This window comes from Chanodichthys erythropterus, chromosome 18, assembly GCF_024489055.1.
Source record: "Chanodichthys erythropterus isolate Z2021 chromosome 18, ASM2448905v1, whole genome shotgun sequence".
Classification (NCBI taxonomy): domain Eukaryota; kingdom Metazoa; phylum Chordata; class Actinopteri; order Cypriniformes; family Xenocyprididae; genus Chanodichthys; species Chanodichthys erythropterus.
This window is the reverse complement of record NC_090238.1, coordinates 27,103,579-27,117,263: the sequence shown is the minus strand read 5'-3', so window position 1 is coordinate 27,117,263 and position 13,685 is coordinate 27,103,579. Positions and strand designations below refer to the sequence as shown.

Here is a 13,685-nt window from a genome sequence, read left to right as displayed (position 1 = left end):
TGAATAGTGATGGTTCATGTTCATTCAGACATTGATTTTAAAATGGATTTAAAGCTGTTTCACTTTAGGATTGAGGAAAATGGAGTGACTGCTATTTTTGTCACACCTTGAGAGATTCTGGGATAGAAGAATCACAATAGAAACTCTCATGGGATACTTCTTATATTCTTTTTCTTTCTTTATTGCTTGCTTTCTCTTACATATACCTCAGCGATGGAGGCTTTACTCTGGTTTCTGGGTTTTCTGCATGGTTTCTAGGTGTGAAATGATCCCTTTAGAAAAGCTTCTCAATCTAAGGGCTCTTTCCCTTTACGTTCACACTTCCAGCAGAACAAAACAGATCTCAACGAGGCTATTCACACCTGCTCCTTTAAGCATATAGGAATCAGGATGGCAAAGTTTTTGCTTGAGCCTTTAAAAACTCAATTGTGAATAAGATGGAATTATGGGATAAGATGTATTCTTTGATGAGATGTATTTTAGTTTGACAGCAGAGAATTGAATTTTCCTGACTTCTTGCTAGTGAGAAACCGTCAATCTCTTGTTTTAACAGACAATATTTTATATATGCAATAATGTGGTATATATGTGATATGCACTGTATCCATAGTTGGTACACCATATATTCACAGCTCTTTACATGAAAATTGCATTTGTGTACAGGAACTCAAGCTCATTTACTGTAAACTACTACAGCGTTATCAGCATTCCTGACTTCCTTCCTTGCTTCTTATAATCTATGTCTTCTGCACATTTTTTTTTTTTTGGTTCAACAGCACGCCTGAGGGGTCTGATGTGTGTGCGTGTGTGAAACTGTGTGGGTGTGTGTGAAGGCAGACCGCAGAGCACGCACCCTCTGACACAATGCCAGATACCTTCAGGTCTTAACAAAACTCAGATTAATAGAATCACATAAATGCAAACATGTTCTGTTTATTTATGCATAAAGATCAAATGCAAAGACTGAAAATATTGTGTATAAAAAATAATCATTTTAGAAAAATATAATAAAACTATCATTATTCCCATTAAGACAAAGTCCAAAGGCATTCGTATTAACCAAAATGCAACATAGAATACAAATGTTTAAGATTTTAAAAGGTAAAACATGCATGCTGGGAATTGTAAAATCCACTGCCTAATTTCTGAAGTTGTCAAGACAATTTCATTAAGTTATTACAATGTAATTTTTTATCTGCAATTCTTTATCTGTTTGCATCAGTTGCAGATGCATATTTGACGTCATTCTGACATGGCAGAATGTTATCTGCAAATCATGCATTTAGACTTAGACTAGTAAATGTTTTGAGGGAAAAAAAATATTTCATGTGCAACTTTCATTAGAATTAATGATCAAGAATTAAGCATGATACACCTATTATCATAATTGCTTTGGGAAAGCATAACATGGTATGTAATTAAAATGAAAGTAAATAATTGTGACTTTTTGTTTTTCTAATTATAAAATAAAGCAAAATGAGGCCAAAATGCAGCCAAAACCTCCTTTTTCATTCTATTAGAGGTTGAGAGAATGACACAACCTTTAATTTACATGTTAAAACCTTGTTCTTTCACCTTTGCCTTTTGGTTTCTGATCCCAAATAAGATGCATTTCACACCTGTGTCTGCAGACTCTCAGTCTTTTATATGAGGTGTTAATGAGTTAGACCCCCCCCCCCCACACACACACACACACACACTCACTCAAAACACACTCACACACATGCTGAAGTTTCTCTCCAGCACTGAGAGAGTTAAGGGAGGATACACCTGTCCTATCACACACCTGTCTCAGGCTGGCAGCCAATCAGAGCAAAGTCTAGGTGGATAAAAAGAGGGACGATGTATGGATACAAATCAAACCACTTCATCTATCAGGATATAAACACACAGACACACATCCAACCAGAGATACAAACACATCTGGGAGAAGAGACAAGATAACAAATTAAGGATTTTATAACCACTGCCTGTCAGAGGAGTCATGACCAAGGAGATTGAGTAAGTGCCATTTTATTTTACATTTCTTTCCTTTAGAATTTACAATGTTCTTTTTGCTTGGCTGTGTTGAACACAAATACCATTTTGTTACTAAACATTAATTGCTATAATGTTTATCCTAAAAGAAATGTTTTTTTTTTTTTTCTTCATTTTAGATAAAGGGTTTACCTTTATTATTATTAAAAATATATATTATATATTTAATCAGCCACTATCTAGATATACTCAAATGAACTGGACAAATTCATTTTGTTTCAAATGATTCATCAGATTTTTTTGCGAGGTGTGCAATAGTTTGCAGTTTCACCGCTCTGAGCTGTCTCTTCCTCTTGAGTAATGTCTTTCTCCTCGTCTCCTTCTGTTCACGTGTAAACGGGCCCCCACATGAATGAGTACATGCAGATAATTTCTGCTGAAAATTGACACCGGGACCTAAACACGCACTCTCTGTCTCGTTACGCTCACAGACAGCCTGGTGTAACTGTCTTAAGGGCCAGAGTGCACAAAAACAGAAACGCATCAGTCTTGCGCTAATGTGTCAGAGGTCGGGGTCTATGTCAACATGCAGGTGCCTAGAATTAGTAAATATGGGTATTTAATAGGGATTTTTCTTCATCTGGAATTTTTTTTTTTTTTTTGAAGAAATGAAGAAAAAATGCTCATTCATTAAGTGTGAGCACAGGTGCCTAAGCAGCTCTGTTTGCATTTGAGCTTATACCACAGCAGACCACCTCATTGCTAGTAGTTCAGGAAAGTCCCAAAACAAATCCAACTGTGTGTCTTCAAATCCTTGTCTTTTGTTTGTGGTGCTTGTGTTAAGTTAAAATTAAGTTCCTTCACTTGGGCTTTGCTTCTGACCGTTGATCCGTTACAAGAGTTTTTACCCTTTGGAGTATAAACAAGAAGAGAAAGTAACGACTGATGTTTTTCTTCATATTTAGCCCCTTTTTTGCCTAAAATGATGTGAGTGTAGAGGTTTTCCTGAGCATTATATAGATTTGAAGTCTAGATGAAGAGCATCTTGTATCTTTACTTCATTCTATGTTTTTGTCACCGAGCATCAGCCAGAGGCACATTTTTGTGGCCTTTAAGCTGTTATTAAATTATTTTGCTATACTATGCAAAATTACATGTTGCAGTTCTTGGGAATGCTTGATGTTTTATCTATGCTAATATCTCATTCGTCTTTCTCCTAGGGCTCTCATGGTACAACAGAACGAGAGTTTCAGCTACTTACGCTATCCAGACAATTACATGATGGAATCTTGGTCTTACGAGGACGACAAAACCAAACCCAGACTGTCTTCAGATGAAGACCTTGCTATAGAACTCTTCTATGATCACTGCAAGGTAATTATTATTTTATTATAATGTCTTATCTTTATTCAATTTGTATTATATACAAAAATAATACTATAAATTTTATTTTTAAGCCCTCAAAAGAGCAGATGATGACATGTACCCGTGGTAGCAGCATGTACAAATCCAGAGAGGAGAGGTAAGTTTGATCATATCATTTTATGCTTTCAATACTAAGCATATAGTATATACTGTCAGTATATAGTATCAAACAGAAGGCAAGATGAACAGCAAGTCATCCAGATGGAAATGTCACATTTTCTCCATCCAGTATATTGCTAGGTTGAGTAATTTAGGCAAAGATTATCTGAGGTCAGAGCTGGTTCAGCTGTTAATCCTCTTCTTTAACCCATCCCAAAAATGACTGAGTCACTACACAGCACCCTTTTGTGCAAGTGAAAAATAGCTGCCTATAGAGCTTGTTGGTCTCCCCGATGTCAAACCCTGCCGAGAAACTCAAACAGAGAAAAAAAAAATCAGTGTTAGGTAGCAAACAGCTCCCGCCCAGAGTGTTTGGCTTTGCTTTTCATGCCAAGCTCCATAAACAATGCAGAGATTGAGCAAAGCTTTTATTGACTTTAACACTTTTATTGTCATCATTGTTTAGATAGGTAACAGATGCCCTGTGTGAATAGCATTAAGAATTGAGTTTCAAAAAAAAAAAGTCATAATCTGCCACTAGAAGGTTTGCAATATGTAATGGCATTTTATCCCTTAGGACACCGAACAGCTCTTCCCCTGAGCTGGCCACACTGGAGAACGCTCAGATCATGAAAATTATTTCTGACAATATTAACTTCAGCCATGTAAAGCAACCATTACCGGGCTCTGACCCAGTCAACATCAACAGCATCTTGGAGTCCCTCCTCCCCCAACAGCCACAGAAATCTTGGCAATCTCACCAAAACTTTCTGGAGGTCACCCCTGAGGTGTGTAAAGCATTTTAAATAAATTATATAATGTATTAATGATACTATAATGTATATTTTTGTTGTTGTTTCTGAGCCATTACAACAAATCTTAAAAAATATGCCATGAATGCCTTAAAGATGTGCCTTGTCGTCTATAATTACCATCAATTTATGACACATCTGTTTGTTTTCTTTAAAAAAAAAAACAGCCTCTTGGCAACAGCAATGCATTTGTGGGACAGACAAGCCCTGTATACTCCTACCCCAACTCTTCTCCAGAGAGATACAGGTGAGACAAGCTTCTTAACCTCCCGAGCCTTTACAAAACAGTCATGCTTTTTTTCTCTCTCATTCTTTTGCCTCTATAAAAAAATAACTGTTGTTTGGTGACTTTATAAAAGCATAGTATTCAAAAGACTGAGCAATGCTGTTGCATAAAAATGAATTCATTTCACTGTTTTATGCAGGAATGACTTCCAGTTCGTTCTTGGCGCCCCACAAGCTTCCCAGCACAAGACTACAGAAATACCCATGGTGTACCTCAACAAGGGGCAGTTTTACCCCATCACGCTGCAGGGAGTGGACAGCACTGCTGGAGTTTCATGCAGCAAAGTAAAAGTAAGTTATACTTCCATAAACACACATTGGAAGTTTCTAAAATATAACATTTGTTGGAAATGAAGGTCAGAATTCATGCTTGCCACATTTTTTTCCCAAGTAGTCTGCTCCAAAGAGAAAGGGTAACTAGTTAATTTTAGCATCTTTTGAAGTACAGTATATTGACATTTTGTGTCTTAGTAACCATGCAACAACAAAGAAGATTCAGGACAAGTTGTATTAACTCTGTAGGCCAAACTCATATGCCTTTGACTCAGGTGAAGAGAAGAAGGTGTGATGGATGGATTCTTTTGTTTAAAGCATACACTGCTATGGTCAGTGACAAAACAGAGAGAAAGGGGTATTAGTGTGCTGACATTGCTTGGTAAACTGCAAAAAGCCAAGCATTTGTCACCACTCTCTAAAAACCACAAAGTAACAGGTTCTAATAATGCTTATTTTTCTTCCATTATCTCTTTCAGACGGTGATCATGGCTGTGTTTGAGAATGACAAGAGTCCTGAGATGCAGCTGAAGTACTGGAACCACTGGCACGCTCGACAGCCTACCGTCAAACAGAGAGTCATTGATATCGGTGCGTACTATCACTCTACCTTAAGAACACTGAAAAAAAAAAAAATAAAAAAAAAAATAATATATATATATATATATATATATATATATAATATCAGGCAAAATATCTAAAATATCCTGAAAGTTACATTTATTTAAAGATTTTCAAAGATATGTTTAATTACAATATTGTTACTTACCACATTGGCTAAATTTTATTTTATATATATATATATATATATATATATATATATATATATATATATATATATATATATATATATATATATATATATATATATATATATATATATATATATATATATATATATATATATATATATATATATATATATATATATATATATATATATATATATATATATATATATATATATATATATATATATATATATATATATATATATATATATATATATATATATATATATATATATAATATATATTAGTAGTATCTTGTTTTATAAAAAATAAAATGAATATATATATATATATATATATATATATATATATATATATATAGACTATTCATTTTATTTTTTATAAAACAAGATACTACTAATTAATTAAAAATTATTTAAAACTAATTAATTAATCTCTTCTAAAAAATTAAAAATGTTTTTTATCACAAACAGATAATTGGTGGAAGGTTTTGATTGATGTGTTTAATTTCATACAATTTATATTAATAAATTCTTCTGTATTGACTCTCAGCTGACTACAAGGAAGTTTTCAGCGGAGTGAGTAACTTGGAAGAGGTTGCTTTCAACGCACTGTCCTTTATCTGGAACACCAATGAAGAAGCAAAGGTACAACCACATACACGCATAGATCCACCTGTCACTTGTTTTTGTTGAGTGATGGGTTGAAAGGTGGATCATTTAGAGGAGTGTCAGAGAATGGTATCTACGGTATGCAGCCTCCTTAGGCACCTGTCATCATAGGGAATAAGAAAAAAGAAAGAAAGAAAGAGGGAGGGAAGGAAGCAAGCAGGGAAGAAGAGAAAGAGAAATAGGGCACATTTCAGCATGCCCCAAGGGTAGTGATGGGTGGGACAGTGAAACTCACAGCAGGTGGAGCAGAGACAGAAAGTAAGAACACAATCACTGTAATACACTTTTATTGACTTAATAAAATAGAAACAACAGCGATATGTTAAATTCATATTAAGAGGGGTTTTTTTTAGCTAATAATTGGAATAAACAATTCTTCTGCCAAATATTATAATTCATTAGTCTAATGTTAGAATGTTTACGGTTGCCAAGCAATGTAACAACAACCTTTTATATATATATATATATATATATATATATATATATATATATATATATATATATATATATATATATATATATATATATATATATATATATATATAATCAGAATTTGAGTTCAAATATTTCAAATGTTAATCTGAAAACTAAATTTATCACCGCCATGATGAACTAAGAATAATTTTTTGGACATCGGCACCTGTCCATTATATTATTAAGATGATTGTTTTTTATTGTTTTGCCTCCAGTTCTAACATGTCAGATCTCGCCATGTTGTTCTCCATATGGACACTCCTTTTCTTTTGAAATGAATTGAAATTATTGAACAATCATTCTTCCCATATTTGCATATGACGCATCTAATGTGTCTTATCCCTGACCCTTCCTTTTGTCAAAGCATAGGGTTTTTTTAACAGGCCCACGCATTAATTAACAACGCATGATCTTTAACTCTGCTTTTTTTATATTAAATGTACTATTGTGTCATCTTGTTGAGTAACAAATCTAGCTTCCAAAATTTCCAAAGTGCTTTCCTGAGATTTCATGTATGTGATGTGTTTTACAGGTGCACATTGGCATCAATTCTCTGAGCACTGACTTCTCCTCGCAGAAAGGGGTCAAAGGTCTTCCTCTGAATCTTCAGATCGACACCTATGATTTCAGCTCAGGGAACAACCGTCTCATTCACAGAGCTGTTTGTCAGGTCAAGATCTTCTGCGATAAGGTGAGTCAGGCGCAATTAAGTGTAACATTTATTTTTATTAAAATGTATTAAAAAAGTTTAAATATAAAATTATATAAATATACAAATTAAAACATAAATAAATAAAATGTATAAGTTTTAAATATATTTATATCTTATTATATTTATTTTATAAAAAATTTATAAATATTTTTACTTTAATTATTATATAAATATTAATATGTTGTAAGAAGCAAAACCCCAAAAAGAATCTTATAAAGTGTAAAAAAAAAGAAAAAAAAAAAGAAAAAAGGCATGATGAAAACTAAAACTTGGATCAGAAAAATTAAGCTTCATTATCAGGGTGTGCATTGGATTTCTGTCGATTGTTTGGCTCGTCTTGGACTGCGTCATAAACTCTTAAACAAAACATAGTCCTGACTCATGACCTACTAAGTTGTTTACTCAAAAAAAAGCGGTGTATGTCTGACCTCTGATCTTTTACTGGCACATTTTCAATTACGTGATAACTTTTTTCACTGAAGCATAAGAAAAGACACTGAAGTATTTGTGCTTTTTCTTTCAGTCTGTCTATCTCTCTCAATGTCTCTCAGCCTTGTCTGGCACCTCTATCTTCTGATTCCTATTGATCGCTTTTGTTGAGCTGATCAGATAAATGTCAGCAAACTGCCCTATCTCTCTCATCTTCTTAAAGCCCGTTTGTGTGTTCCAAGACAGCCATAGTTATTAGCTGATTGAGAGTGTGTGGGGGAAATGCATGATGGGAAAGTCAGATTTGACACATGTTTGACTGGTTTAGCAGCAGTAGGTGAACCGAGTGCATTACTGCATTTCTGTGGTTTCCCTAGCTGGATCAAATGCATATCTACTACACAGCTGGCGCCTAAACTAGAAATGAACTCAGAGTTGTTTATAAGAAGGGTTGTATATAAGGGTTAAATGAATGTTATTTCTTACTGATAATACCATTTTCTTTTATTATTTTCTCTATTTTTATTTAAAAAACCCAAGCAGTGTTTTAAGAGTTTAAAAACTGTTTTGTATTGCGAATGATTGGTTTTAAGTTTTTAATTGCTCAGATTCTAAATGTTTTATTGTTCTTAAATGCTTGCAGGGGGCTGAGAGGAAGATGAGAGATGAGGAGAGGAAGAGAAGCAAGAGGAGGACCAAGAATGTTTCAGACTCCAGCAACAATAGTGAGTGCTGTCAGTCACATAATTACAGACTAAGACTCTCAGGGAACACCCATTACCACCCTACTAAAATCGTAAAGATAATACAATAAATATCTTCCCTGTTTGTTTTCCACCAGGGTCTAGTTTTTGTTAATTATGAAACATTTTCAGTTATTGCTTTGCGTTTTATTAAAACTGTTTTTCTTCTCCTCAGGTTGCAAACAGGCCCTAGTCTCCAGCTCCGTCGGAAGGGACTCTACCTACTTTAAAACTATAGAAGATCACGTCACGCAACCTGTCTTATTCATCCCGGAGATGCACTTCAGCACTATGCAGCGCTGTGGCCTGGTACGTCTGTCTTTCACACATAAACACACACACATGCTTTTCCCTATATCCTAGGATATGCGGCTTACCGCAGCATTGTTGAGTCATGTTCACCAACACCCCGAGGGCTGAGTGTATGGGAGCGAGAAAGGAAAAGTGTGGGAAAAAATGTGGTGGGAAAGAAGTGGGCTTGGAAAAGAAAGAGAGAAAGTGATCTCGAGATCAGACATGCTAACTGGTGCGCTCCAGAGTTTACATGACAGCGAGCGAAACTCACCTGAGATGGGGACGGCCATGCTGACTGACACAGGGATTAACCCGTGGGAGCTCAAACACACGTCTTCTGAAGGTGTTGAAGAGATGCTTTTCAGCTGTGTTTACTCAGCCTAAGAGGGGAGGGATGGAGACTGTTCCAACAGGCCTTTTTCCCACAGTCCAGATTTCAACATTATTTCATAACACCGGTCGTTTGGCCTTTTTACATGTAGCCAGAGCCCTTATTAATGTATTTAGCTTATTAGCAAAGGATTAGGAAATCATAAGATCACCCTATGTTTTGTTCTGCATTGTCGCAGTTTTTTGCATTCAAGATGTCACTGCGATAATATCGCTATCGTTATCATCAGCATGCGAACACGTAAGAGACAGGAAACGAAGTGACATTTTTTTAACAACTTTGATTTGATCTGTTTCTTATTGTCCAGGTGCCCCCTGTTAGCATGGAGGAAAATGACAAGACATCACGGAAGCGTATAAGTGGGTACGCAGACGGCGGAGACCAGAGCAGCTCCCCTCCGAGCAAACAAGCCCGCCGAGACGAGCAACAGAGAGGTACGGAAGACTCATTTTAGTAATGCAGTAACCTGGGAACTTAGCTTTGTTTTGCGATAAAAATCACAGTCCCACAGTGTTTTGAAAGTAGATTCTTTATTTTTTTTCCCCTCAGTTCTACTGTACGTCAGACGAGAGACCGAGGAAGTATTTGATGCCCTCATGTTGAACACGCCAACCCTCAGGGGCCTGAGAGAAGCGGTGAGTTTTTCAACATCTCTTTCCGTTACACATACTTGCGAAGATCTCACTTCGAACCTTGAGAGGAATTGTACCTAAGACATGACTCATGTCCCCTTTCTGCCTTCTCAGATTTCAGAAAAGTACGGTATGCAAGAAGACACCATTGGGAAAATCTTCAAGAAGTGCAAAAGAGGGTGAGTGAGATTTTTCCAAGCTAAGCTAAACATTTGGGGACTGTTGCAAGCCGTGGCGAAGTCACGAACACAGATTAGAGGGATGTCGAAATGCTCTTTCATAGAGATGAACGGCTGTTAAACCCATTTCTTATAATCTGAGCTCCATCTCAACTAGCTGCCAGGAAGCAAAGTCGACAGACCGGGTTGACAGGAGATCTATAGAGCTTGGAATGTGATGATTGCTGCTCCCCTTCGAAAAAGAGGGTGAATTAAAAGCAAAACAAAAGGAGGAAGACAGGATGATTTCAACATAGAGTCATCTGACTGTGCTGTATGTTTTTTGTGGTTTATGAAGCTCAGAGAAACAGTAGAGATGAGGGCTCTGATAGGATGGCGGCGCTGGCGTCTGGTTGTGTGAGAGACACTACGTGCAACGTAATGAGCCCCGGCTCCATTTATCTCTTTGGTTGGTGATCATCCATGACACCACGTAGATATTTGCGCTTAGCTGTTCACTCATCCATTTCAGAACATGTGTGGGAATAACTCACCTCAGTGCTTCATAAAGTATAAGGCATTAAAGAAAAGCATATAATTATATGGCTTTATTTCACACGCCTGCTGGAGCGTTTAAGGAGCGCTTGACCTAGATAGGTCAAAGAAACATGTCCAGGACTTTTTTTAAAAAAGCATTTTGTCTTAATCAACCTGTAGCCTAGAGCTGTGTAACTTGGAGCTCAACTTTCCTCAGGCCGTTAGCTGATGATATGGCTGAGGGATAGGGACAGGTCGGGCCGCATTCTCGCTCGTTCTCTCGCCCCAATCTTCAATCAGACTCCCTCCACCCTCAGGGCTAGGAGAGCTGGCACTGCCTCGCTGATAGTCTGTCATACACCCGCACGTCGTATACATGTTGGCCGGTGGAGACAACTGTTGTGCCAAAAAATTGTTTGCGTAAGTCATGAGATAAGGATTTGTGTTTTTAAGGATCTAAATCAGGGTCTGCCCTTAGAGAAGGAATGAGGAGGCCTTTAAAAAATTGAAACAGGAATGTTTAAGGTTTCTTTCAGCAGTTGGTAGGGCACAGTTCATCTGTACGTCAGTCAGTGTCACTCATCAGCTCAACACAGTCATAATGACTAAAATAAATAATGTGCAAATGTCAGTGACTAGGTGTCAGAATTAAAGAGCTATGGCTTTTGTGCCATCGAGAAGCACCTTTAGATATAAAACGTAGTTTGTATGTTTGGTTCTAAAAATACATAATATATGTTGGTACCATATTAGTTATATCACCCAGTATTAGAGATTTTTTTCATGTATTGGTATGTAAAATACTAATTTAATTTTGCATGCTTGATTTTAGATTTAGATCATCTTCTTACACTCACTTATATTCTTTAAAAACACTAATAATTTAATAACAATGATGATTCTTTAGCAAATCTCAAAGTTTTCATACTGTACATTATAATGTTGTGATGTCTGTTTTGATTTTTTGTGTTTTAATTTATTAGAATTTTTTAATCGCCTATATATTGGTTATCAGCACAGCATGAAAATAATAGGGCAGAATTTTAACAAGAATTTCTAAAACTTATTTTCTCTCTATTTCTTACTATCCACAGGATTTTTGTGAACATGGACGACAACATCATCGAGCATTACAGCAACCACTCTGCCTTCCTCATTGAGATCACTGAAGTTATGATCAACCACTTCCAGATCACTCTAATGGAGTTATAAAAGGCATCATCGACTAGTGACGCCACACCTGGTGCTGCTGGCAGCTTCTCTCTGCCCTCTCGAACAAAAAAGCACAACTGTGAGCCAGATTCTGCGGTGCCAGAACTGTCGCTATGGAAACAAAAGCGCTCACCTGCCAGTTATATCATTTTCATTTTCAACAGACATATCAATATTGACCAGTGTAAATACGAGTTACCTCTTTTGTACCTTTTTTATTATTTTATCTACAACTATTTTATAACATGAGCAATTATGATCAACAAGGTACACTGTAAATATTAATTGTAAATAGACATAATTATCATAATGTTGTGTGTTAACATGATTTTTAAAAAGATATATGTTATTATTTCAATGATAAACTTGCCTTTTTAACGCTGCCTATTTGCTGCTTATGATAGGCCCATCATTTCTAGTAAAGGATGTGAGGCGTTTGTATCGCTTTATGGTTTGCATGTTTATTAATCTTGCCGCGTGTTACTTAAGCATACTTCCAGTCGGGGTGCTGTAACTGTCAACCTTTTAGTTTCACATCTGATACGCTCCACAAAAACACATGAGTGTTTTAGAACTTTAAGTCGCACATTTCCCCCTTTAAAGAGCCGTGTATCTGTCAGTGTTTCGATCACCACTTTTTGAAAACTGACTTCACACATTTCATCTGTGTGACTGTAACGGTTGTCAGGACAACTGGCCATTTGTCCTCCAACATTTAAACATGAAAGTTCGGGTGAACCACTGCAATATCGAACTTGCCCAAATATCAGATTAAATAATACTGACTTCATTTTGTGCATTTTGCTTCACAAAACTTGTACATTTCAAATGCTTTGTATTGCTGTCAAACAATATTGATATACTAAAGCTGTGTTCCCTTTTTTTTTTACTGCCTTTGCTTTTGTAAGGAAAATTAAAAAAAAAAAAATCCATAACATATCAGTGTTTTGTCTTTGAATTTCCTTAAATCATTTACAGCAAATTTCCTACTTCCCACTTCTGAAACTGTGATTATGAGATTGTCACATTCAAGTGCTTTGTTGTTGGAAAGAACCAGAATCATGGAGGAAACCATGTTTATGCATATTTATTGAAAAAATCTAAATTATATTTAGCGTCCCATTCATTGACAACCATTTTAACATTAACTGTGCTGTCTAGATAGTCATCTTGCTGACAATTCTGGAATTTTAGACAAATACAGGTTATTTTTGCTGTGTATAAAACTTACAATGTGCTTCAAATGATTATTCATATATGTAAAAATACACTACTTTAAGGACAAGACAAAGCAATGTAGCTGTTGTGGAAAAAAATAGTAAAGAATACCAGTCACAGCAGCAATTGTTCTCCCCTCCTCCATGTTTAAAGTTTATGGCCCGCCCAATTCAGGAACTTGAGCATCAAAATTATCCCAGAATTTCCCAGTGGTAACTACGACTTGAGAGGGTGTTCATGACCAATTTTAAAAGGAGGGCATAATGCTATTTCACGTATTCTGACTTATTTACACTGTTAAAGTTTATGGCCCACCTAATTCAGGAACTTGACCATCAAAATTCCCAATGATAACTACGACTTGACAGGGCATTCATGTCCAATTTTAACTAAGAAAACATCTCTTGTCACAAATTTCGTTTCCCTTCTCATGGAACCATGGATACATTTGTAACCATTCCCTTTCAAATGGGAACTCACATTGCATCCTAGGATGCTTTGGGGAACAAATACCCACTCTGCCATGATGAGAGGAATGAATGCCCAGTCAGCTGTGACTAAGCACCTGACTCCACGGGCTTAACTACAGGA

At 36.1% G+C, this 13,685-nt stretch overlaps 1 protein-coding gene across 3 annotated transcripts in view; it reads left to right on the top strand.

The window, feature by feature from the left end:
- Nucleotides 1-12,764, top strand: part of grhl3 (grainyhead-like transcription factor 3) — a 39,335-nt gene extending 26,571 nt beyond the window's left edge. For 2 of the 3 annotated variants that reach the window (XM_067367339.1, XM_067367338.1), the window contains 15 exons: nt 777-2,001; nt 3,198-3,351; nt 3,435-3,499; nt 4,079-4,289; nt 4,481-4,560; nt 4,739-4,889; nt 5,351-5,462; nt 6,176-6,270; nt 7,301-7,459; nt 8,553-8,634; nt 8,828-8,961; nt 9,645-9,771; nt 9,887-9,972; nt 10,084-10,148; nt 11,759-12,764. In XM_067367339.1, coding sequence (XP_067223440.1) covers nt 1,985-2,001; nt 3,198-3,351; nt 3,435-3,499; nt 4,079-4,289; nt 4,481-4,560; nt 4,739-4,889; nt 5,351-5,462; nt 6,176-6,270; nt 7,301-7,459; nt 8,553-8,634; nt 8,828-8,961; nt 9,645-9,771; nt 9,887-9,972; nt 10,084-10,148; nt 11,759-11,876 — 1,656 coding nt within the window. In that variant the 5' untranslated portion in view covers nt 777-1,984 and the 3' untranslated portion in view covers nt 11,877-12,764. The remainder of the gene's footprint in view (nt 1-776; nt 2,002-3,197; nt 3,352-3,434; nt 3,500-4,078; nt 4,290-4,480; nt 4,561-4,738; nt 4,890-5,350; nt 5,463-6,175; nt 6,271-7,300; nt 7,460-8,552; nt 8,635-8,827; nt 8,962-9,644; nt 9,772-9,886; nt 9,973-10,083; nt 10,149-11,758) is intronic. The other variant, XM_067367342.1, reaches the window with a different exon arrangement.
- The last annotated feature ends 921 nt before the right edge of the window (nt 12,765-13,685 follow it).